This window comes from Pituophis catenifer, unplaced genomic scaffold (assembly GCF_029215685.1).
Source record: "Pituophis catenifer annectens isolate HBS135680 unplaced genomic scaffold, rPitCat1.0.hap2 SCAF_2, whole genome shotgun sequence".
NCBI lineage: Eukaryota > Metazoa > Chordata > Lepidosauria > Squamata > Colubridae > Pituophis > Pituophis catenifer.
In genome coordinates this window covers 133,998,549-134,023,902 of record NW_027256882.1, presented here as the reverse complement: position 1 = coordinate 134,023,902, position 25,354 = coordinate 133,998,549, and the positions used below count along the sequence as shown (strand labels likewise).

The window sequence follows — 25,354 nt, the reverse complement described above, 5'->3', positions numbered from 1 at the left end:
TCTTAATTCTAGATGATGAACCAATTTAAAAATGAAGATAAAATTAAAGTAAAATAGGCTCAGAGTGCTGCGATTATATTCTGAGTTCCATTTTTTTTAAACAGAGGAGCATCAGTGTAGCATAGCTACAGTGCTTTGCTTCAGGACTTTGCTGGTTGCTCACTCTTACTGTCGCTGCTTCTTGGAGATGAAGTTTCCTGGCGCAACTGATCTCAAACAGAAAGGAGTGTTGGGTGGGACGGCAGTAATAACCACTTGGTTTGATCTCTCCACATACTTCATCCTAGTATTCCTCTCTTCCTTCACTCCCTTGGTGGTATAGGTAGTCCCCAACTTATGACCACATTTCTGTTGCTAATCACGTGATCCCGGGATGCTGTAACCATCATAAATATGAAACAGTTGCCAAGCATCTCAGTTTTGATCAGGTGACCATGGCGATGCTTAAATGGTTGTAAGTATGAAAAATGGTCATATGTCACTTTTTTTCAGTGCTGTTGTAACTTCGAAGGGGCACTAAATAAACTGTTGTAAGTCAAGGACTAGCTGTAATTATAATCCCTCTTCTTTGAAAGGGAAGAGAGAGTGACTCTTCTGTGGTCTAGATCCGGTCCTTGGGGCCACCCTGGAAACATCAAAGGACTGGCCCGTGGTACCTCTGCCAGCGAAAACGGAGATCGGGAGCCTGTTTTCGCTGGCAGAGTGCTCAGGCCACCACAAGTGCCCCCGACATGAGTGAAGTGCCCACCCTGGCCACACCCACCCCAGCTCTCTGAGGTCAAACACAAACCTGATGTGGCCCCCAATGAAATCAAGTTTGACACCCCTGCTATAGCTTAGTGGTATGATGTCAAATGTGTCCTTGTTCCTACAAAATCAAGTGCTCTGAATTTCAGAAATAAAAGACTTGGGTCATTCTTTAAGACTAAACAGTTATCATGGCAGATACACTTCATCAACCCACTTCATCATGATTGAGAATGTCATTCATTCCCAAAGTCCAGAAATGATAGAATTTGGGGCATTCTTGAAAACTTTTTTTTTTTTTTTTTAAATTTTTTATTGTAAACAAACATACACATATAGACATAAACATTAAAACAAACTAGACATAAACTAACTATACAATGAAATCAAGTCGCATGACTTGAACTTTGAAAGTAGAGCTACTTCGGTAATTATATATCAATATATCTATATATATTATCTTTCATCTTGTATCAATGTTTATATAACGATATTTCCTGTTATTTACTTATTTTTGTAGTATTGGGTGGTAATCTCTTATTTCGTGTCTTTTTTATCTAACCATTTGTACCATTCTTGCCAAATTAAGTAAAAGTCTGTATCTTCTTTTCCTTGTATTTCTTTGGTCAATTTGTCCATTTCTGCACATTCCATAATTTTTTGTATTATTTTTTCTTCTGGTGGCGTGTTTTCCAATTTCCACATTTGTGCGAAGACAATTCTAGCTGCAGTTAGGATATGTATTATCAAATGTTGTGTCTCTTTTTTATAGTCCTTTGTCAGTATACCTAATAGATAAGTTTCTGGTCTGAGGGGTACTTTTTGGGCGGTAATTTCTTCCAGCTGACTTTGAATTGTTTTCCAAAATTTTTTGACTTTGGGGCATGACCACCACATGTGGTAGTAGGTCCCCTTCTGTATTTTACACTTCCAACAGTTCTGATTAGTATTGGGAAACATCCTTGCCAACCGTGCAGGGGGGAGATGCCACCTATAAAACATCTTGTACGTATTTTCTTTGTAGGGCACGGACATTGTCAGCTTAGTATTTACTTTCCATATTTTTTCCCAATTCTCTAGGTTAATATTATATCCAAAATTTTTGGCCCAAATAATCATATTTTCCTTCACCACTTCTTCTTCCAATTTGTATTTTAATAGATAGTTATATATTTTAGCTATTAATTTGTCATCTGATTGCATTATAATTTTATCTAATTCATTTCTTTCTTTTTGGATTCCAAATTTTTCCATATCACTTTTATATCTTGATTTTATCTGTAAATACGGCCACCAATCAATATCCGTGCCTTGTTGTCTCAGTTCCTCTCTTGTTTTCATATCTCCCTCTGTGTTCAACAATTCGTCATAGGTTTTCATCCTGTCTGTGTCCATTGTGTTCGGGTAGATTTGGGCCTCCATGGTTGATAGCCATCTTGGGATTTTGTCGTAGTGTTTTCTCCTTATTTCAGTCCAAATTTTTGCCAGTGCTCCTCTGATATAATGTCTCCTGAAGTGTTCATGTTGTCTGGGCTTTTCTTCCCATAGAAATGCGTGCCAACCTTTTGACAGGTCAAATCCTTCTAGTGCTAGTGTTCTTTTATCTTTAAGTGTCATCCAATCCTTAATCCAAGTTAAAGCTGTTGCAGTGTAATAGGTTTGCCAATCTGGTAGTCCCAGACCACCCCTTTCTTTAGTGTCCTGCAAGTGTTTCAGTTTAATCCTGGCTCTTTTTCCATGCCATAAATACTTTAATATCATTTTGTCAAGGTCTTTGAAGTATGATTTTCCTGGGTTTATCGGTATTGTTCTAAATAGATATAGTATTTTTGGTAGAATTGTCATTTTAATTGAAGCAATTTTGCCTAGTAGTGATAATTTCAACTTACTCCATACCTCTAAGTCCTTCTGGATTTGTTTGGCCAATTTGATGTAATTGTCTTCTTTGAGGGATGATATCTTATTGGTGAGCCAGATTCCTAGATATTTTATTTTGGTTGTTGTTTGTATTCCTAATGTCTCTTCCAATTCTTTCTCCTGGGTTTTTGTCAAATTTTTGGTTAGTAGTTTAGTTTTTTGCCTATTAATTCTCAATCCTGCCACTTCGCCATATTGATCTATCTTCCTTAGTAAATTCAGTCCTGATTGTTTTGGTCGTTCTAAAATGAATACTACATCGTCTGCGAATGCCTGTAATTTATACTCCTGGTTTTTTGTTCTTAATCCTTTTATTTCATTGTCGTTCCTGATTTCATTCAACAGTGGTTCCAATGCTAATATATATAATATAGGAGAGAGGGGACATCCTTGTCTCACTCCCTTAGATATTTTAAATTGGTCTGTTGTCTCTCCGTTTATCCATATTTTTGCAATTTGGTCTGAGTATATTGTTTTAATCATATTTAAAAATTTGTCACCGGTTCCCATTTTTTCTAATTGTAGTATTAAGAATCCCCAGTTAAGATTGTCGAACGCCTTTTGTGCGTCAAGGAAGAGTAGAGCCATCTTTTCATTCGATTTTTGCTCATAATATTCCAGTATATTTATTATTGTTCTTGTGTTCTTGTTAATTTGCCTGTTTGGAATGAATCCATTTTGATCAGGATGGATGTAATTCACAATGATTTTCTTCATTCTCTGGGCCATGATTGATGTAAATAGTTTATAGTCTACGTTTAGAAGTGATATAGGTCTGTAGTTTTTGGTTTGGGTGAGATCTGAGTCTTCTTTGGGTATCAGAGTGATGATTGTTTCAATCCATGATTTGGGAATTTTGGCTTCTAAGATTGCTTCATTTAGGACTTGTAATAAAATATCATCTATTGGCTGGTATTCAATTTTGTAAAATTCCGTTGGGATGCCGTCTGGACCTGGTGTTTTATTGTTGTTCAGCTTCTTCTTTGCTTCCATTAATTCTGACATCGATATTGGTTTGTTCAAGAGTTCTCTTTGAGTTTCCTTTATTTCTTGAATGTTGGATTTATTTATATATTCTTTCACTTTTTCCAATTGAATTTCTTCCTGTGCATATAGTTCCTGATAAAAATTTCTTACGATTCGCTTTTTTTCTTCGTCCATGTGCTGTAATTGCCCTTGTTCGTCTTGTAGTTGGTGTATTATTTTTTTTTCCTTTTCTTTCTTTAGTTTATAAGCCAACCAACGTCCTGTTTTATTTGCGAATTCAAATTGGTTTTGTTTTGCCATTTTGATTTTCCTAGCTATTTCTGTTGTTGTTATTAAATTTATTTCATGTTTGATGAGATTTATTTTCCCCTTGATCTCTTTCTTGTCAGGTCTGTTCTGTAATTCTGCTTCCTGTTTTCTGAGCTCCGTCAATAAATCGTTTCTTCTTTGCTGTTTCTCTCTGTTTTTCTTCGCCTTAAATGAGATTGTTAATCCTCTTATATATGCCTTTGTAGTGTCCCATAGGACTTGCAATGATGTTTGTTCCCTGTTATTTATTTGGAAAAATATCTCCATCTCTTTCTTTATCATCTCTATGTATTCTTTATCTTTAATGATCTCTCTATCCATCATCCATCGTCCCCTTTTTGGTTGGCCTTTCCAGACTATTGTTATAGGACTATGGTCCGCCCATATATTCGGTGTGATTTCAATTTCTTTTATATTTTCTCTTAATTCTGCGGTCATCCAGGCCATGTCTAGTCTGGACCAGGACTGATGGGGATTTGAATAATAAGTATACTGTTTTTTAGTTTTATTCAGTTCTCTCCAGGCATCTTTCAATTGTAACTCTTGAGTCATGTCCTTAAAAGAATCAGGTAGTGTCTTTTTCCTAGAGTTATTTTTTTTATTACTTTGGTAGTCATATTCCATATCAACGATTGCATTATAGTCCCCTATTATACATAGATGTTCGTAGTCTAATTCTTTAATTTTATCGTGTATCTTTTTAAAGTATTCTTTTTGGCTCCCATTCGGGGCATATATTGATATCAATAACATATTTCGGGTCTCCATCTTAATATCTATCATTAGTATCCTGCCATCTTCATCTGTGTAGATTTGTTTTGCCTGGATGTGGCTTTTAATGTATACTGCGATACCTCTTTTTTTTTGATCTGATAGTGAGGTGAATAGTGTTCCAAGTTTTCTGTTTTCTAGTAACTGTTGATGTTGTTTTTTGATATGTACTTCTTGTAGGTTGATAATATCTATGTCTAATTTTTGAAGTTTTCTGAAAGTGTGTGTTCTTTTGGTTGGTAGATTAAGGCCGTTTATATTAATTGAGATTAATTTCAACTCTCGTCCCATTTCCTTTAGTTTTTCTTTATTAGTTTAAGTTTACTTGTGTTTCTTGTTACCATATGCGTTTTCTCCCTAGCCCCTTCTCTCTCCATCTTCTCCCTTTCCCTAGGCTCCTTCTCTTCCTTCCCTTTTTTTGTTTCCCCCGTGGGGTATTCCTGGTTTACATTATCTGAATCACGTCTAGTTTCCTGTTCCTCTTCTATTATAAAGTGAGTATCAAAGAATTCTTGTGCCTTCTCTATCGTATCGATTTTATATTTTTTGTCGTCCCAGGATATTAAGATTCCCTCTGGCACCAGCCAGCGGAACATTATTTTGTGTTGAATCAGTAGGGTTGTCAAAAAGTTGTAGTTTTTTCTGTATTCTCTTATTCTTCTTGGAACTTGTTTTAAGGTTATTATTTCTTTCCCTTGGTAGCAGGGTTTTCCCTCTCTCATGGACGTGTAGATCTCTTCTTTTACAGTTTTACGTGCGAATCTAACATGTATTTCTTTAGGTAGTTTGTTCCTACGAGCATAGTTCGTATGGACTCTATATATTTCGTCAATTTCCCTACTAATTTCGGTTTTTTCCTTTTGGGTAGCCTCTACTAATATATCTGTCATCAGGTCTCTTAGATCTTCTCCTTTTGTTTCTGCAATATTTTGAAATCGTAAGAAGAATGATGCTTTTTCTAATTCTAAATGGGTAATTGACTCTTCGAGTTCTCTAGTTGACTCCATTTGATTTTGTTCGATATTGTCCATCTTTTTCTCCGTTAGAATCATTTTGGCTTCCATGTTTTGGATTCGTTCTTCGTTTTTAACTATGTTTTGTTGTATTCTCTCAATCTTATCGTCCATTTTTTTAATATTATCATTTATTTGTCCTACTTCTGATTTCAATTCCTCATGGTTCTTTTTTGTTTCTTCGTGGTTATTTGCAATTGTTTCTTGGGTTTTGTTCATCCCCTCCTGAATCATAGCTAGTATAGACTGTATATTCTGTATGCTGTGTGCACTAGCAGCTTTTTCTTTGTCTGTCGTTAACATCGTGTCTATAGTTTTTTGTTGTGCGGGTGAAGATTGTGTAGGTATTGGGTTTGTTGTTAATTTTTTCCCTGATTTAGTTATTGTTAGTGAAGATGTTGCCATCGTTGTCTTTTGTATTAATTTTCCCCAAATTTTCATATACTAATTGGTTGGGGGTGGGTGAAATATCGTTATATAAGGATCAGGATAATTAATTCGAAGGGGTTAGGGAGAAAAAACAATATTTTAACAATTCATTCTTCTATTCTTATCCCTAAACAATATAATGCAATTAATACTTAAATAGTAAATAATCACAATACTTAAATTCACTTTAAAATTAAACAATCTCTATATAACCTTTCTATAATAGATCAGTGGGATTAAAGTTCTCTGTAAATCATCTAAAGTATTCTATTGAGTTGTATCACCGTTACCAATATATGCTACCTATATTAATTATTACAATTATTATTCCTTAATGATATCTATAACAATCTCTATGCAATGTCTATATTAATATCTAACTTTCTAGTCAATATGCAATATAATTCCACTTAATCAATATATTATTTTGCAATCTATATAGTTGTTTCAATAGGGTAGGAAATAGTAAGACAATAAGAGAAAATAATAATAATAATAATAATAATAGTAATGTTAAATCAATTCCTTATTATGTATTATAATAATTTCAAATTGGATATTAATATTCTTTAAGCAAAGTTAAGTAAGTTTTAAAATAGATGAAATTTAGTAGTTTAATATTTAAAGTTCTCAAGTATATCACTCTCAAACCAATTGGGGTTGCTTCCTTCTCCTTTCCTTCTTCCTTCGTTCTTCAGTTCGCCCTCTTTTCACTCAGCTGTCCCAGTTCTGTTTCAATATCCTCTATTAAATCCATAAGTAAATCAAGTAAATCAATTGTTCCAATATTCCTGTGTAGCAGGTTGTATCTCCTTTGGCAACAGCGTCAATGTATCTAATGTCTCACTACACGTCTCGTGTCTGTAGTTGAATTTACTATTGTTGCTGGATACAAAGTGAAAGTTTCCTTCTCCAAATCCTCAGTCCGCCATTTGCTACTGTTCAGTTGGTTTCCTTCCGCTCACAACGATCTTAAAAAAGTCTCAGTTCTTTAGGTTTACTTTCTACAATCTTTCTCTTAAATAATCCTTTTTTCCTCTGTTAAGTCAAATTGTGTTATTTTAAAGTTATAATCCACCGCTTACTTATAATCCTCTTTGTCTGTCACTCGTTCCTTTTGCCTGTCAGATCTGCATTGTCATTGTGTGTATTGAGCTTCGCTCCAATCACTGTCTCTCGCCGCTTGCTTGACGATCTTGCCGCCGCTTTTTGGAGTCCTATTCTCGCCAATGTATTTAGGTCCTTATGATTATACCTTTATATCTCAATCTACTTAGTCTTTACCGATGTTTCTCTTGAATCTTCGCTTCCACACTTATCGGTTGACAGCGCTCCGGCCAGCCAAAGTGGCTGGTTTTTTTCCTGGCTGGAATTAGGAGGGTTTCCTCTGAACCTTCAGGGTGATTGCTGTCGCCCCCGAGGTCCTAGAGAGTCCTCCTTTTTCTGTCGACCTCTCCGTGGTCGATAGTGCCAAAAACGGCTTCCAATCAAGAAAATTGAAGCTTCGGGGACGGAGCCTCGTTCCCCTCGCTCCTTACACGCTGACGTCACCGCAGGAAGTCCTCTTGAAAACTTTTTTAAATTAATAGTTATAAAGTTTGAACTGATTCAGAGCCCATCCATTTTAAATCAGAATTCAGAAACAAGAATTTGTTCTTAGGCTGTTGAAGAGCAGGATAAGTGTGCACAATGCATATAACTTCTCTGATTGCTCCTAAAACTGCTAAGCTTCTCTTGCTATGGTTGCACTCTTCTCCACTGACTATACTCTTCCATTGGATAAACATGCCTTTTCACCATTTCAGAAATTCTCACTGTGCATATATTCAGCCTGAAGAATTCTTATTATTGAACATGCAAATATCTGGCTGTGAGAAATGCTGAGGAGAGATGTGTGTTAATTTTTAAAGCTACGGTTATTAAATTATAGAAATCTAAGAAGCCTTATTAGGATTACCACTAAACTGCCTCTCACATAGATGAAAATGCCCATTATTTCATGATGAAAGATCATTGTCAATCAAATTCTGATTTCTAATACACACCCACAAGCATCGGTTTAAATCAATGTTACCTCTATACCGACCTATAGAAAGTGTTTGTTGGTGCGCTAGAAGGGGTTTTGCTATTGCAGTCTCTACCCACGATGGGGAGATAGCCATGGGCCTTGAAATAGCTCTCAGCTCCGATAGCAATGATAGCCACTCCATCCCGGACCTTTTGTCTCAGGTTCATTTTCCAGCTTTCAGTGGCCACGCTGACGAGGCCAATAGGGAACGAGGTAGGTGGCACATCCATGTTGCCCACTGTTAGACTAGGCACAATCCAGACATAGCCAGGGCCGATCAAACCGGCCTGCTCGACCACCTGGAAGAGGAACTCTGCCTCATCTTGTGAACAATAGACGATCATGACTTGAGCGTCTATCTGGCGCAGCAGCTTCTGCAGTTTGGAAATGCTCGTATCCTGGGACATCTCAAAGGTCAAGACATCCTGGATCTCCCAGCCAAAATAGCTGGTGTCTGTGAAGGACCGAATTACATCCAGGAAGATGCTATATCCTGGATAGAGGCTGGTGATAACAGCAAAGGAGCTCCAGTCGTATTCCTCCAAGACTTTGAAGATCACTTGTATCTGTTGTTCAATTGAGACACCCAACTGTAGAAAGGCAGAGCCAGGCTCCTAGGAAAGAGAGAGAGAAAGCGAGAGAGAGAGAGAATGAAAGAGGATAAGCAAGATTTCAGCAAACAATGTATATTTCTTGATATCTTAACTAAGCCTCCCCCAACTTGGTGCTGTACTTCAGTTTCCATTATTTTTTCAATCAGCATGGCCTCTATGCAAGTGAATGTGACCTACCTGAAAAATTGGGGAAAGCCATCCATAGCCATTATCTCAGAATAGTGGCCTTGATGAACATTTTTGTTATTATTTCTAACACTTTCAAATTGAGGACTGGTATAGCATGTTGCAGCTATGAAGTCAGAAAATTCATCCTGCTTTTCAGCCTTGCCACCTATTTGCTTCATAAAAATGGGGCATATCAGGATATCTGCTTTCATATGAGTCATTTCCAAGTAAAATCAGAAAGCATTATCACCACTACAATCTCTAAATCTATTGTGAACTTAAATTATAGTAATCATTTCTTAACCAATACCTACTAAGTCTGCTTCAGCAACCCTGTATCGGGTATTCTGACTCATTGTGCCTTTTTAAATTCCTAATTCCCACCCTTTATGTTTGATTGCATTTCACACTATTTCCCCCTAATATAGATGTAGACATAATACACATACATAGGAGACCCATGTAGAGAAAACAGTAATTTTCCTGAACTCTAAACTACTGAATAAACACCACACAGCAATGGAATATACCATAGACTTTAAAACAAAACATGAACCTTCACTTTTTCTTCCCAAACTTAAGAATGTTCAGTGTAACATTTTGTAGAAAGATCATTTATCACATTTTAATAGTTTTCTAAAGAAATCAGTATTAATCTTTATCCTTGATATATTGTTCTTTATAGTAAAACCTACAGTCTTAAAATACACATATACAGTACTAATTAAGCCCTTTCTTAAAATATGTGCATTGATTTTTTTTAATCATTTAGAAAATGGGGGGTATGCTTTTGTTGCTTGCGAAATTCAAATGGAAGTTCCACATAACTTTTCAGAGCAATTTACTGTAATCTCCAAATAAATTGTGTTGTTTTTCTTTAAAAGAAGAGAGAAATCTAAAACAATCCCAGCAAAGTGAATCATTAGAAAGCAAAGATTTAATATGAAATAAATTGGCAGAGAAGGTGGGAGACAAGCTGTCTCAGAAACTAAAACCACAAGCTTAGAGTTAATGACATATTTAAGCCTTTTTAAGTACAGTTACTGTACCTTTATGTATCCTAATATGACAGTATTTAAATTGGCTTTGTCTCTAACTATCCTTTCATTTAAAGTGAGGAATTTTTGTGAACTTGTTCTCTTTAAAGGAGAAATTATTTCTCTTTGTCATGTTAAATTTCAGTCTTTTCTTCATATTAGGATAGTGGGACCGCTTTATGCCTCCTAAATGTGGATTTGCTTACTGTTAAGAGTGCTGTATGTTAATTAATGTTTTTAGACTCTGTTTGGACTTTTTGCTGACACCTGAATTGGAGAGAACATTACTTATTGGATTTGCCTATAGTTAAGAGATGAGTTATGGGAAGAAGAACTGTATCTGCTAATTAAGAGGTGGTGAAGAGATTGGGAAATTGTTTAGACACCTCAAGATGAGGGTGTGAAGTTGCTTTCTTAGGGTTTTTCTTTCATTTTTTTTCTTTCTTCTTTGCTTCCTTGCACCTTTTTTTTTCTTTTTAGTTTGTATTATCTTTTACTATTGCAATTAAAACTTTTAATATTTTATTTTAAAAAAGGAACCTGAGACAGCAGAAGGAATAAATTGTTCTTGCAGAAGAAAAGAACATTTCTTCAGAATAGGAAATTGTCATTGTTCTGTAATTCCCAAATTAATTTAGCAAGGAAGGTAATGAATATGAACAAAACATATTGTTGCAATCAAATGCAAGCCAGCTAAGACCTTGAAGAAGATTATTTCTTTAAAAATAAGCACGCCAATAAAATTAAATCTCTGGTTTAGAATAGCAGCCATCTTCCTTAGGGAAGACATATAGGTCAGCAGTATTGCATATGCTTTGCATGACAAAAGAACCAGATGCACTCCTTACCATCTCTACAGAGATGCACTCATCAAAATCCCACCTGTCTGCTGTCAAGTGGTGCAGATATTCTTGAGCTTCTTGGAGTCTTAATTAGACTTGACCTGAAGCACCTCCATATAATCTTCAGCTCTCAGTATAATGCAGGTTCCATGCATAGGTAGATAGCGATAGATAGATATAGTATCTAAATGAGATCTACTTACACATCTACCTAAATGGAATATCTAAGAGTCATAGGGAACATTCAACTTGCCTATTTAAGAAATATATACATTCTAGTGAAATTTAAGCATAGGCACCTAAATACAATCCATTTAGTTTAGTTACTGAATTAACCAATTTCCTGGGTTAATCATGGGTTGCCACAAAGAAGAGGGAGTCAAGCTATTCTCCAAAATACCTGAGAGCAGAACAAGAACCAAAGGTTGGAAACTAATCAAGGAGAGAAGCAACCTAGAACTAAGGAGAAATTTCCCCACAGTGAGAACAATTAACCAGTAGAATGACTTGCCTCCTGATGTGAATGCTCCAACACTGGAAGTTTTTAAGAGGAGATTGGATAATCATTTGTCTGAAATGGTATAGGGTTTCCTGCCTGAGCAGGGGGCTGGGCTAGAAAACCAAGGTTCCTTCCAACTTTGTTGTTCTGTTCTGTTCTGTTCTGTTCTGTTCATAATACACTGGAGCAGCTAACTGGGGGTTATCCACATTAACCATTCACACATAGAGATCAATACATGAAAACAGTTAAACCTAGCAAAGATGTGTAACTGACTTAGTGGAACCTGTTGTGTGAATACAACTAATTCATCACAACATTGGTCATGTTTAAACAAATGACATAATTATTATCACAATACTTGAATGAAATGATAATGGAAAAACGGATCTGAAATTGCATCCCCACCCCCCAAACTGACAAACAGGCAGGCAGGTAGACAAAAGCAGCTAATTTTATAGAAATGTTGAATGGTATTACATCATACAATATATAAGAAATTCTAGGGATTCTTTTTGTGACAAGAGAAGACTACATTCCAGTTTAGCTGTGATGATTGTGTCAAGCAAAGTCAAACTTAGTGTCAAGTTAAGCCTTAATTCTTTTTCCCCCTAAAATGGAATAGATGCCCAATATTTTAAGGTCTACCATAACTTGAATTTGATATTGTTTTTTCCTTTTGCTCATAAATTTATTAAACATTTCCTTATAAAAATGGACAGTATATCCATGTAATCAGTGGCTTAAAGCACTGGCCACATACATTTCCTCAACACCACTTCTGTGGCCCTGAGAATATTCCCAGAGAAGTTGAGGGGTACTTTTTGGTGGTTATCTGAAGATTTTAAGGGAGAACTAGAATCACTTATTTCATCTTCTTAAACCCCAAAGCAGCAACAAAACATGGCCCAATTTTTCCAATTAGTTTACAGGACGAAAGAGTTGGCTTTCATTCTTTCAAGCACTAAAAATATTTACCCATCCCCAAAGGTTGAAATGGTTCTCTCCCCCATTGACCTCCTAATATCAGCAACTGTGATCCATGTGATTTCTGGAAGCAAAGCATTTCTTTAAATAAGCTGAATCATAAATACATCTCTCTTTTTCTAGTTGATGAAGTAAAGGGAAGTTGTGATGAAACAGGAATGGATTTTTAGTAGCCCATCTCCTGCACATTCTGGGATTAAATATATGCTCAGAGTACTATTTAGCCTTCCTTAATTTCAAATGACTTAAATCTCTGCAAGATTTAAATCAAACACTTTCATTCTTTAACATGCCTCAATGAGCTATTATGCAAACACTTGCTGTATGTCAATTACCCAGCAAATATCTCAAAGTAAATCCCACAAGCCTGAATTCCACCCATCCCTACTCAAAGGATTATATTGCTAGCATGCCTGAAGAAAAGTATGATCATTTGCAATGCACTCTGCTTAGAAGAGGAGGAAAAAATGGATCACTTTCCTCCAAGATTGGGCAGAACAAAAATATTCCCAACTCCAGTCCTTTATATACCATATTGCCATAATTGGTAATCTTTGTGATGACTTATCCTTTCTTTCTCCAAAACGATTAGCCACAGAAATATATTCATGACTACGTAATACAGCACACTTTCTTAACCCAATTCAGAAGCCATCAACAATGGGTAGCGTGTTTCTACAAAACCATTTTTGTAAGGTGGGATTTGAGGAAAAAGACCACCAAGAAGGAACTTTTGTAACTATCTCCAAAACAGACAAAGATCCACTGAGTTAACAAAAATGAACACCTGCTAAGAAACTGGTGACTTTCTGAAGTGTCGATTAATTCAGCCTGACGATACTCATGCTGGCTAGTTACTTATGTCAAGTCAGATAGTAACCTATCTGAACCAAAGCCTAATGTACCTGGAAGATAACAAATTAAATAAGGTTGTTACGTTCTCTGCTTCCATGCAGCAAGCTTGCTCTTTAGAATAGTGGACAGTATACCTAATATTTCTGCCATTGACTGCCACAAACACATCATCTCCAGTCAAGCTGAGTTGCTATGGATAAATTGCTTCCAGGTAGAAATTTCCTTTCAATAACCTAAAGCTTTTTTTGACTGGAGAGCAAGAGCTTGTCATTAGTCATCTTTGCACAGTCCTATATATTACTTTACTTTCTGATACAGGAATTATTATTAACAAAGATCTGGCCAAGCCAGAGGAACAGGCTGAAGAATATCCTCATTATTTCTAATCATGTCTGAATGGGCTTTTCTGCCTATACATAACACAATGATCCAGGATCAGTCTTAGACAAATAAAACCACATTGTGTTGGCTGCTAACAAGGCACAGAAACATAGCCTATTTTCCTGTGAGAAGTTGACAGTAACTACCACTGACATTTGTGACAGGTGAGCAAGCTAAAAATAATTACCCAACTGCATAGCCCATCTGTAAAAAAATTTCAGTGTGTCCTACAGTAGTCTCTGCAATGTAGTTGCATGTGCCCTAAATTAGTGATTTAAGACAGAAGCGCTGCTTTTCTAGAACGAAGCATGGGACAGGATTTTGCGTTTGCCAACATGAGCTGCATCCCAATCGTACAGGTTTATTGATCCAGAAATCAATAAAAGATGTTACACATTGACAAGACTTTGACTGTACTTTACTCCATTCCTGAAAATTAATATATTCCAGTTTTCTACCTGTTTCAGCAATATAAACAGTTATCAAAAGGCTTGCCATAATTGTACAAGATTTATTAGTTTCTATTTTCTTGCTATGATAGTTTTAACAGCATTCAATGAATACTGGTTGACCTGCCTGACAAAAATATTAGCTTCTACATATATATTGTAAGAATTCTGAATAATCTGGTGAAATAGTGGTCAAAATACTGTGCCTTCTTCCTTACTTTCCATAATTCTATGTTATAGTTTGTGTCCATAAAAGAATAGCCTTACAAACATATCCATCAAAAGAATAGCCTTAAAACCTTAATAATTCATAACTCATAACATTACAAACTTGATAAACTCCATAAAAAGAATACAAATTTCTCCATAAAAAATAGCCTTACAGAAAATGGGAGGGAGGGAGGGAGGGAGGGAGGGAGGGAGGGAGGGAGGGAGGAAGGAAGGAAGGAAAGAAGGAAATCACACATAAATGCTATGGCTTGGCTTCGCTTACATATGGAGTGGAGTGGTATTTAAAGGATAGATTTCACCTTTTTATTCTGCGAACAAAAAGTTACATTTTAAATAGTTTATATAAGCTATTCATAATACAGATTATGTTTAGAATTCCCATATCACCCACCCCTACAAAGACATGCACAGATAAATAATAAATCCACTTTCACTACCCAAACTGCAACTCCCCAAAAGAAACCCAAACTATTTAGATAGATTGCTGGATGTGGGGTCTGGGAAGCAGGAGGGCAGCTGTGGGGTGGGGTGGGATTCATTGTATCAGAAGTGACTTCAGGTTAGCAATCATTCAGCTACCTGCTGAATTAATGTTACTATAAATACTTAGTAGATCCCAAGCAATCATATTGGACTATACTAGCAATCCTGTTTGATATGATACACAACCGCAACTGCAATTGAACTGTTCTCTCTGGGTTGCTCATCCAAGAACTAGATTACTTGTGCTTAATGATTCATTGATCAACTTCTATCATAATACTGTTTAAAGCAAAATAATTGCTTTATTTTCTTTACATTTTTCTTCAAGAACCTTACTTTTTAAAAAAAATAATTCCATGTAAATGGAGCCACTCTACCATTAATATTACCAACATTTCTAGATATTATAAAAAAAGAAGAAAAACTATTTTCCTTCTTACAGACATGCCAAAATCAGAAGCCAAGGTATTCCCATGCCTATTTTTAAAATACTCAATGGGAAATATAAATCCTTTGCAGTGATGACTTCCCATTTCAGCCTTTCGGTCAACATGGTGTTCATCAGGACTTATTGGACAGTAGCTAACAGCTGGCAAAATGAAAGGGATTTCTAATACCACAAATCTGTAGGCATCCAATGGGAAGAGACTGTTGTTTAACCACTCAGAAATATACCTCCTTAATTCACATCAGGGCCTCCACATTTCTCCTTATTGATCTTTGCAAACTTGTCCTTCAGGTAAAATTCCACGGTCTTGCTCTTTTCATCCTGGTAGAGAAGATGGAAGATTTTTTCCCCAATTCTGTCAGGGAAATACTTTAAGAGCTGACCAGCTGCTACAATGGAATGAATCAGCAAGGTTTTTGGGGTGATATGACTTTAAGAGGTTGTATATATAAGAGAGGCCCTGTGAGAGCGTCTCTCTCTTCGTGTGTGTTTCTGTGCTATAGTTGATGATTGATTGCCTGATTTTTGCCTAGTACGTGTATGTATATATTCCTTGTAAATAAACCACTATTTGAAACACAAACCTCTGTTTACAGTATTTTGATCCTGGGTTGTCTCAAAATAGTCACACTGTGAACACTCTGACAAATTCCTTTCCATTTTAAATTCTTATTCATTTCACTGTGGTTATAGGCTCAAGTGCTAGTTCGTTAAAAAAAAAAGTTGGCATTCTTAAAAGAAACCATTTGAATGAGAAGAGGAACTGCTCTGCCTGCAAGGAGTGGCTCTAGGTAGAAATAGGTTCTAAATAATTGAGCAGAGAGCATGACCATGGATTTGTCATCAGTGAGTAAATGTATAATATACTCTATGCAGCACCACCAAGGCAGCCAGTATTCAAGAGAGCATTCACAAAATAATATCCTTTTTGGTCTCCTTGCTGTGGCTTCCTAGCCAAATCTACTTAAGTCTTGCATGATATGTGCCTGGAGCTTGCATAGCTGTTTTCCCTGGTTGTTGCTTAATCTTTTGTTGTCAGTTTCCCTTGTCAAGCCTTGTCTTCCTGCCCAGCTAACTAACTAGTGAATCTCCCAATCTGCACTGGCACTTGCAGGTGTTAAGTGTACAGTGTGACCCAAGTCTAGATTAAACAAAATTCAGTATTGTTTTAAAAAGTCAGACTCTTAGTGAACAACAATTGCTTTTAGTCGTTTACTGCAATAGAATTATACCACTGTTTAAGTTAAGAGAATATATATCCTGAATGGTCTTGTAGAAAACTGTGACAATAGATAAATAAATGAATACATATGAGGTATCTGAGAATAATCTACAGGCCCATTCCAGCTCAATTTCCCAGAATAACAATGAAATTTCACCTTAGGTGTAAGGACTACAGCAGATCCTCCACTGATACTAACGATAGGTACATAGGTCTGGGATGAGATGAAATCAAGGATCTGTGCCACAGCTTCTGTACCAATGTTGTCCTCAAAGACAATTCCATGGATTTTTGTGCTGGAGAGCATGTCACAGATTTGAGTCAAGAGTGTGCTGGGATTAGTGTCATTAACCACCACGGTGACTGGATGGACCTCTAGAGGCATGTCCAGGAAGGTCTGGTATGTTAGTCGGCTCCGGATATGGAGAGAGTATGAAGAGCTGCTGAAAACCACAGCCACGTTTACCACAGGTTCCCTGGAGTTTGGCACCGAAGTATCCATTAGGGCAGCTGAACAGCCCAGCACCATAGACAGCACCAGGGTGTTTGCCAATGTTCTGTCCATGGCCATTAAGGAGCCCCTGAAAGTCAGAACAAAGATAAATTATGGAAAGCGTCCAAGGGAGGAATGAGTGGAAAGTACAGATGATGCATTTTATCAGTTGGATCTTGGGGAGCTATTTTACACAGTGTATTTCAAGAAACCTGACTACGTCTCTTAGCATACAGGACCCAGAGGGTCAATCACAACTCTAGGATAAGCACATTTATTTATTTATATTCTGCTTTTATTATTACATACCAATATTCCTTCCTCCTCCTATTTTCCCCACAACTACTACCCTGTGTGGTAGATTGGGCTGAGAGAGAGCGACTGGTCCAGAGTAATCCAGACAGGACTTGTTGAGAAGAACCCAGGCTGACAGGGAGCAAGGATCAAGCACATATTTAGCCTGGAGTTACTGCATAATACAATAGTAGCTAGCTAAAACTCTGCACGTGTGGGTCTGATAGGACTAAAACTCATGATCTCCCAGTTTCTAGGCTGGTGCCTTATACACTAGTTCAAACTATAATCTATGGTTTCCCAACATTGAATAGTTTCTTCAGTTTTATCTGGGGGAAGTCTTAAATAGGCATCTAAGAATATGTAATGGGTGAAACAGTCCTGAGTTATAGAAAAATAAATTCTATCAAATACTGCTAAGCAATAATGGTATGGGGAGATTGCTTGCTTCTGAGATTGATACCCCATCATGTCTCCATTCTCAAGGGATCTTCCACAAGAATGTCTCCTCATTTTATCCTACAATAACAATTCTGTGAGGTCCATTGGAGTGGGAGAGTACCTGATCCAAAGTTACACAGAGCATTTTCATGGATGAAGTGAACCTTGGTTCCCAATCCTAGCCCAACATTTGAATTATCTAGCATTTCAACCCTACTGACTCCCATTCTCTCATAATCCAAGACCTCTTTGCCTCATCCATCCCTGCTCTATAATTAAGCATGTCATCTGTTCATCAAGTTTCCCTCCCCTATTTCTATTTTCCTTATTGTCATCCTTATTAAGGCTCTTCCTTTGTTTTATCAGTTGAACCATTGCAATGCTTTGTACAAGGAAATTCCCCTGAAGAGTATCCAGAAGCTTCAGCTGGTACAGAATGCCACAGCACAGGCAATTATGTGCACTCCTAGAACAGCACATGTTATACCTCCACTCCACGAGCTGTATTGGTTGCCAGTTTGCTTTCATATCTAATTTAAATGCTGGTTTTGACCTGTAAGGCCCTTCATGGCATGGGATCAGCATATCAGAGAGACTGCCTCTCTTTGGTAATATAAGCCTTCCCCAAGAGATTTGACAGAAAAGACATGCTATGGATACCATCAGCTAGGAACCTTCATTTGGTGGGTCCCAGGAGACATGTCTTCTCTGCCATGGCATCCGCCTTATGGATCATTCCCCCCCAAAATTAGATTAGATCCATCCTTTTTGACAGTCCAAGACCCTCAAAACCTGATTAGGTTATGGCTCCATTGCTGAGTTGGCTATTCTTATCCTCTTTTCCCTAGTATTTGTATTTCTCTTTTTTATACCAGTAGTGGGTTCCACTTAACTTTGCTACCGGTTCGGAATCGGGAGCAGATGCACACTCGCTTCACTCGCAAGCGGTGCTACTGCGCATGTACAGAACCTTTTGCACATGCACAGAGCGTCCGTGATGACGTCCGGATGGGTGGGCGGAACCTCCCGCCACCACCACTACGGTTTGCCCAAACAGGGGAGAACCAGTAAAAACCCAGCAACTGTTTTATACTATTTATTTTTAAATGATGTTTTTATTCTTATATCTGTTGATTTTATATATGATTTTATTTGTTGTTGTTTTTTACACTACCCAGAATCGCCTTTGTTGAGATGGGTGGCTATATAAAGTTTATTAATAAATAAAATAAGTGTGGAGGGCTCTTGATATTCTGTATTCCATCATTCTGTTTTACAGTCACCTTTGATACAACATATTACATCTATTGCCCCCTCAATTCTCTCTCCATCTTCATATTTTACTGCATCAAATATTTGGTTTTTGTATTCTGAGAATCATTTTTGTCTATTGAAGAAACTATCACTTTCTCACTCTACTTTGAACTTCAGACCCAGTTCTAGTTTGTGATTTTTTTTGAGCTTATTTTATTGTTGAAAGGTGTCAAGAGATGTAATTTTGGAGTCCTTGGTGGCCTCTGAGCTTGGTGGTTTTCTTGCAGACATTTCATTACCAAACTAGGTAACATCATCAGAGCTAGGACTGATGATGTTACCTAATTTGGTAATCAAACGTCTGTAAGAAAACCACCAAGCTCAAAGAGCATCAAGGACCCTCAGTTCAATCCTGAGCATATTTTTTCCTAAAGATGTAATACTTGTTCCTGGCGTTTTCTGTTATGCCTCTCTTGAACAGCCTCACAACTGCCCACACTTTGCAATCCAGAAAAGGCCCATGAGAGGAAGTCTGTTGTGTGGTGAGGTGCAAAGAAGGCAAACTGTATAGTCTGTCAGACACAGAATCAGAATCGTTAAAGATACAAATACTGTAATGTATTATTAAACGCCACATTCCCACATCCTCCCAGAAGAATATCATAAAATTCTATTATTCTATCCTGTTTCCCCCAAAATAAGGCATCCCCTGATAATAAGCCTAATCGGGCTTTTGAGCGCATGGCAATAAGGCCAAGCACTTATTTCAGGGTTCAAAAAAATATAAGACAGGGTCTTATTTTCGGGGAAACATGGTGCTTCATAAATATCTTTTCTTTGGAGGAAAATAATCCATCAAGCCCAATGAGAAAGGGGGAAAATGCAGTATAAATTCTTGGCACAACATTCTTTTCAATTGACCGGAAGCTTTCTTGGGAAGGTCAGAGGTAAGGCTGGTATCTGTCATGGTAAAGCTGTTGCATCTCTCTATCCCCCTCCCCATCCATCCTGCATTTCTTTCTTTCTGTCTGCCTTTTTTTTTCTGGCTAGATTAGCCATTTTTCTAAGATGATAAAATTGGGAGTGCCAAGTGGGGCTGCTTGGCGGGGGGCTGTTTCTATATTGTCTGAGGTCCATTTATGCAAGAGGAACTTTGAGTCTTTTTCCCTCCCTAAATGGTTGAATAGAGCTAGCTGTAGTTTCTTTCTGAATAAAACCTCACATTGTTATTCAGATGACCTGTGAAAGGATCCCCACTGAGCAACACATGAACAGCTTTTCTTTTCAAAAACTAAGCTGTGCATATTTATATGGTTAAATAGAGAATGGCTTATAATGGAAGACTTCTCCCACAATAATCTTTTACTCACTTCATTATCCCCCCCATTAAAAAGAGCAAAAATTAGGCTGACTAATCTGCTCTCTTTCCTCCATTTAGGCTGCTCCAATGCTAGCCTATTCTCTCTTTCTCTTTCAGACACACACACAGACACACAAAAACAAAAAGATACAGCAACACAACTCCTCAACAATGGGGAAAGAAAGGAGTCACAGAACTCTGGGTACAACTAGGACACAAAGGGGGAAAAAATTCAAAACCCGCTGCAGTAGTGAACATTTGCATTTATTTTCCAAAATGTGTCTTATTCAATTACTTTCACAAAAGTAATTGAATAATTTTGTGTTCGTGTGGCTGCACACAAAAAAGCTTAGCTTTCCCCCTCTTTTTTCTTAAATTTGAATCCTTTCCCTTCTCAAGTTCCCTCTATTGCCACTCAGTGGCCAATCTAGATGCTTCCTCATTGTATAATTTCCATATAGATTCACGATCCCTTTGAACTAATGTACCCAACCTTAGTTCATGTTTTATTTCTTTGAATTCTGCCCAAGAACTATTATGCTGTTCATTTTTATTCCCTATTCTTATCCTGGTTACTATGATGCTTCTACAGCTATGAAGCCTTTTTCTCTCTCCCTCACCTCATCCAGTGCAAATTACTTAAGGATAAATTGGCTGATGCTTTGTACGCTGAACAAAGTGTACATATTTAAGGTAAAAGACAATAATTCCTTATCCATCTCAACGATAACACCTCTGAAAGGAAGCATTGTCACCAGGTAAACACATAAGGCACTGGAATGTTACTCTCTTTCTGTGTAGATAGGAAGAATAGTGCATTTTAGTTAATATCAGTGGGAACACTCATATCCAATGCAGCCCCTTTTGCTGAATTATGTTTCTCTTTTAGCAGAGATACAAATGTAAGAACCTAATGTATGAGAACAATGGTCTAGTCTAGAGCAGTGTTTCTCAACCTTGGCAACTTTAAGATGTGTGGACTTCAACTTCCAGTATTTGAGGGGCTGCCACAAAGAAAAGCGGGTCAACTTATTTTCCAAAGCACTAGAGGGGAAAACAAGAAACAAGGGATGGAAACTAATGAAGGAGAAAAGCAACCTGGAATTAAGGAGAAACTTCCTAACAGTGAGGACAATTAACCAGTGGAACAGCTTGCCTTCAGACATTATAGGTGCTTCATCCATGGAGGATTTTAAAAAGAGACTGGACAGCCACTTGTCTGATTTGGTATAGGGTCTCCTGCTTGAGCAGGGGGTTGGACCAGAAGACTTCCAAGATCCCTTCCAGCTCTGTTCCTGATTCTGATTCGGAACTCCTAGAATTCCCCATCCACTGTACTGGCTGCAGAATTCTGAAAGGAAGTCCATAATGTTGCCAAGGTTGAGAACTCTGTTCTAGAGGTTCAGATCATTATGTCCTGAGGGCTGATAACTAAACTTAAACTGTAATATCGAGAAAATTTCCATACTTCCCTTAAGATGGTAGCAGTTTTACATTATTATCTGATGAATTCACTAATCATAAGTAATGGTTTTAAATGAATTTATATGTTACTTTTTATATATATTTTAATTTATAATTTATATTTACTTATTTCTAGTACTGATATGGCTCCCAACCAACATCACGTGGCTCAGTGTTGTACAATGGAAATAAACAATATTTAATTAAACAAAATAAATTAAAATTATATTTTATCTTTAAGGGAAGAAACACTTGTGATCGATAACTCCTTCCTCCTTTACATTTACTCCCCTCCCATACCCATGTTCAAAAAAAAAAAAAAAAAGAATAAATAGAAGCTAAAAGCAAACCAGAAATATTTAATATTTATATGACCAATCTCTCCCTCTCCCCCCCCCATCTCTTGTCACTAGGGATTGGGATTAAGGGGTGTCAAAATGTATTTATTTAAGAAAATTAATATGACCACTCAACACACTCTCAGTGACTCCAGGCAGCTTACAAGGATAAAAACCCAGTATAAAAAACAATAAAAAGTAATAACCCCCACCCCTTTATGGAAATTTATGAAGAAGGAAAATGTTAGAGGGCTGCAGCAGGTTGGATAGCCCTGGAAGATAACTAGGATATTTTGAAAGAAAGGGAAGGAGAACAAAATTGGAGCACATATGTTGTCAGTTACAGTTTAAGAAGATTTGAGGGCAACTTATAGGGTTTGTCAAGCAGCACTGTGCAGGGAATTTGACACTCATGAAACAACAAAATGTTAAAAAGTAATGATATTTATGTAGTTACTTACCAAGCACATCTAAATTATAGTAAAGTAACGAAAATACATTTACAATCTCCAAGGCATGTCACATCTTTTGAGCACCCCCGTTTGGAAATTGAATGTTGAAAAATTTGACACGCCCTAAAAGTAGTGGGAAAAACCACAAAGACCACATTCCTCTTGTATGTGCCAAGAGGAAGAGAAAGATGACTTTGGCCCAATCCTACGTAATTTTCATTTATAATCCTTGTATTCCCTTGTTATCCCATTGTGCAACCATTTCTTACTCCTGAAATACTGAAAGAATTCTTTGCTTTAATTTTACAAACAGTAAAATTCAATTATTCAATTATTATATTTCTTACTATTTTTCACTCCTGAAAGTTATTTATATTTCTACTGTTAAAATCCACACTCTTTTTTTGTTATTCTTTCTAGCCCAATGGCATATTGGAAGGAAATTATGTAAAAAGACCTGCTACTTCAGACAGAGAAGATCATAACTATAGTGATAAATTATAATCACCATTACTATATTGCCACCTTGTGCCATATATTCTTGTAGCTTAATTTTTTATTGGAAATATAGGAAACCGTTATTTGTTTAAAATGATTATATTCCTTTTAGCATGTTGCCTAAATGTCTAAAGCAACTAATATCACAAACTCTAAAACCAAAAATATAATATTAAACCAGTTGATCATAAACACACATACCTATCACCCATCTAACTGCTTCAGTTTGCTTCATGATAAAGCTGGCCCTCCATTAAATCCATCTGGGCTGATGCCTTCTGGATTATCCCTATATGTTGTTGTCCGTATGATCAGAAGAAAATCTGATGCTGGATTGGATTTAACATCTGCATGATGACTGAATAACCTCTTAATGTGCATCAGGTAGGCAGAGGCCTGGAATGGGCGAAGAGATAAAGGGGGAGGGGTTGGGCTGAACTTGCTTTCAATATACCTCATTCTCATTTCATTGGACATAGATCTGAGTCCTGATTGGATTTGGCCCTCCTGTTATTTCCATCTGCCATCCACATTAGGCTACCTGGAAACATTTCAGCAGCCCCTAATACAAATATTTAGAGCAATATTTGTATTAGATTGTACAGTCTAAATTTTGCAGGGTACCCATATTTGCTGGCAAGATACATATTACAGTTATGTATTTTCTGAAAATAGAAATGAAATGACTGAATCACCCAATTTAAATATTCTAAACCACCGTAAAGTCCATGCAAATACCTTTTCCTCCTAAGGAAAATAATGAAGAGCAAATAGCTTGCAGGTGCTTTAACAGAGGTGGGTACATAAAAGTGATTGTCCATCCATTGTAACATTTCTGAAATTATGTTTTAGAATACCCATGAAACATAATAGAATTGCCACAAAAGTTATTAAATTTCTGGGCATTTGCAATATTAAAACTTTCACATAGAGCTAAGCACAAATGCTTTATGGGGGTTTCCTACAATTGGCTTGAATGGAAGAAATAAGATATTCTTGTTGGGAGAGGAAAATGTTTTCCACAAATAAGCAGCAAAATCTAATATATATATATATATATATATATATATATATATATATATATATATATATATATATATATATATATATATATTCCTTTTAATTCATAGGTATAAATGTGTGATATTTTTGTAATCAGGGTTTTTCCTATGTTGATATATATATATATAGTGATAAACATGCTGCTTTGATTTATTTCAAAGAATCCACTAAAGATATCTTTGCGTGTTTTTTTTCTCGTCTGTTCCTGATCACTAGTTGTGTTCCTTTACAAACCAATTTATCTGAACAGTATTAGATAAGATGTCAATGCATTAATTTTGTATCATCTTTTCCAAGATGATTTGCATTGTTTTCTTCTTCCCAGAAACACAAAGAGACATTAGTCTTATAAAAGTTCTGTAATTTAGGTTAGGCTACCGAGAGTGACTAACTTCCTGGCCAATTGAAATTTGAGTCTGGCCCATGACTTTTGTCACAATATCATTCATCATGCTGACCCTCTGGGGTCTAGGACAACTCAGTGCAGCCAACTCGCCATGGCCACCTCGCAACAGTCAATGCACTGCAGCCAACTTGCCATGGCCAACTCACTGTAGGATAAGAGTTATACTAATAATGAAGAAATGGTGGAATAGAATCATTTTTTTAAAAAATGCAAAAGAAAGGCCAAAATGAAATATGAATGATAGAAATCAAAATAATTAATAATAATAAAATAATTAAGTACTTAAATTGAATTGTTGAGTCGTCCCGTAGCAAGTTGTGGTGAGTTGGCCATGGCGAATTGGCAGCCCCAAATTATCCCATTCCAGGCCCTTTGTCCCAAGCTACAATAGTCATCTCAGTGCAACAGCCTTCATGTTTTTTTCTGTCTGGTCTTTTTGGTTTTTAACCCCGAGAAAGAATTGAGAATTCCCCCAGTCTTCCTATTTCACAGCCTATGAAACTGTGTTCACCTCTTCTGAACCTAGAGAAGTATAATCTGGTGAAATTGGATGGACTGCAATAGTATTTGCTAGAGAAAAATGAGAAAATGCAGGGCAATTGCTGAAATGAAAAGTACTAAATGAATGTTGGGAGTAATCAAGAAGGATCAGGAAGAAAGTTGAGAAATGAGACATTGTTTCTTGCAATGTGCACCTATCTGTAAAGCTTGAAGAAACCTAGGCTAACAGCAGAATTCAAACGTGACAGGAAAGAACAGTGCGACCAGAGGAAGAAATTCATTGAAAAAGCATTTCTTGCTAAAGTTAAAAGGAAGGGGGGGGGGAAAGCAATTT

At 36.8% G+C, this 25,354-nt stretch overlaps 1 protein-coding gene across 1 annotated transcript in view; it reads right to left on the bottom strand.

The window, feature by feature from the left end:
* Nucleotides 1–22,571, bottom strand: part of GRIN2C (glutamate ionotropic receptor NMDA type subunit 2C) — a 74,217-nt gene extending 51,646 nt beyond the window's left edge. Inside the window, exons 1-4 of the mRNA XM_070937587.1 lie at nt 22,563–22,571; nt 17,693–17,763; nt 16,615–17,038; nt 8,260–8,855 (exon numbers count right to left, since the gene is read on the bottom strand). Of these exons, the coding sequence (XP_070793688.1) occupies nt 8,260–8,855; nt 16,615–17,038; nt 17,693–17,763; nt 22,563–22,571 (1,100 nt within the window). The remainder of the gene's footprint in view (nt 1–8,259; nt 8,856–16,614; nt 17,039–17,692; nt 17,764–22,562) is intronic.
* Nucleotides 22,572–25,354: the final 2,783 nt, after the last annotated feature.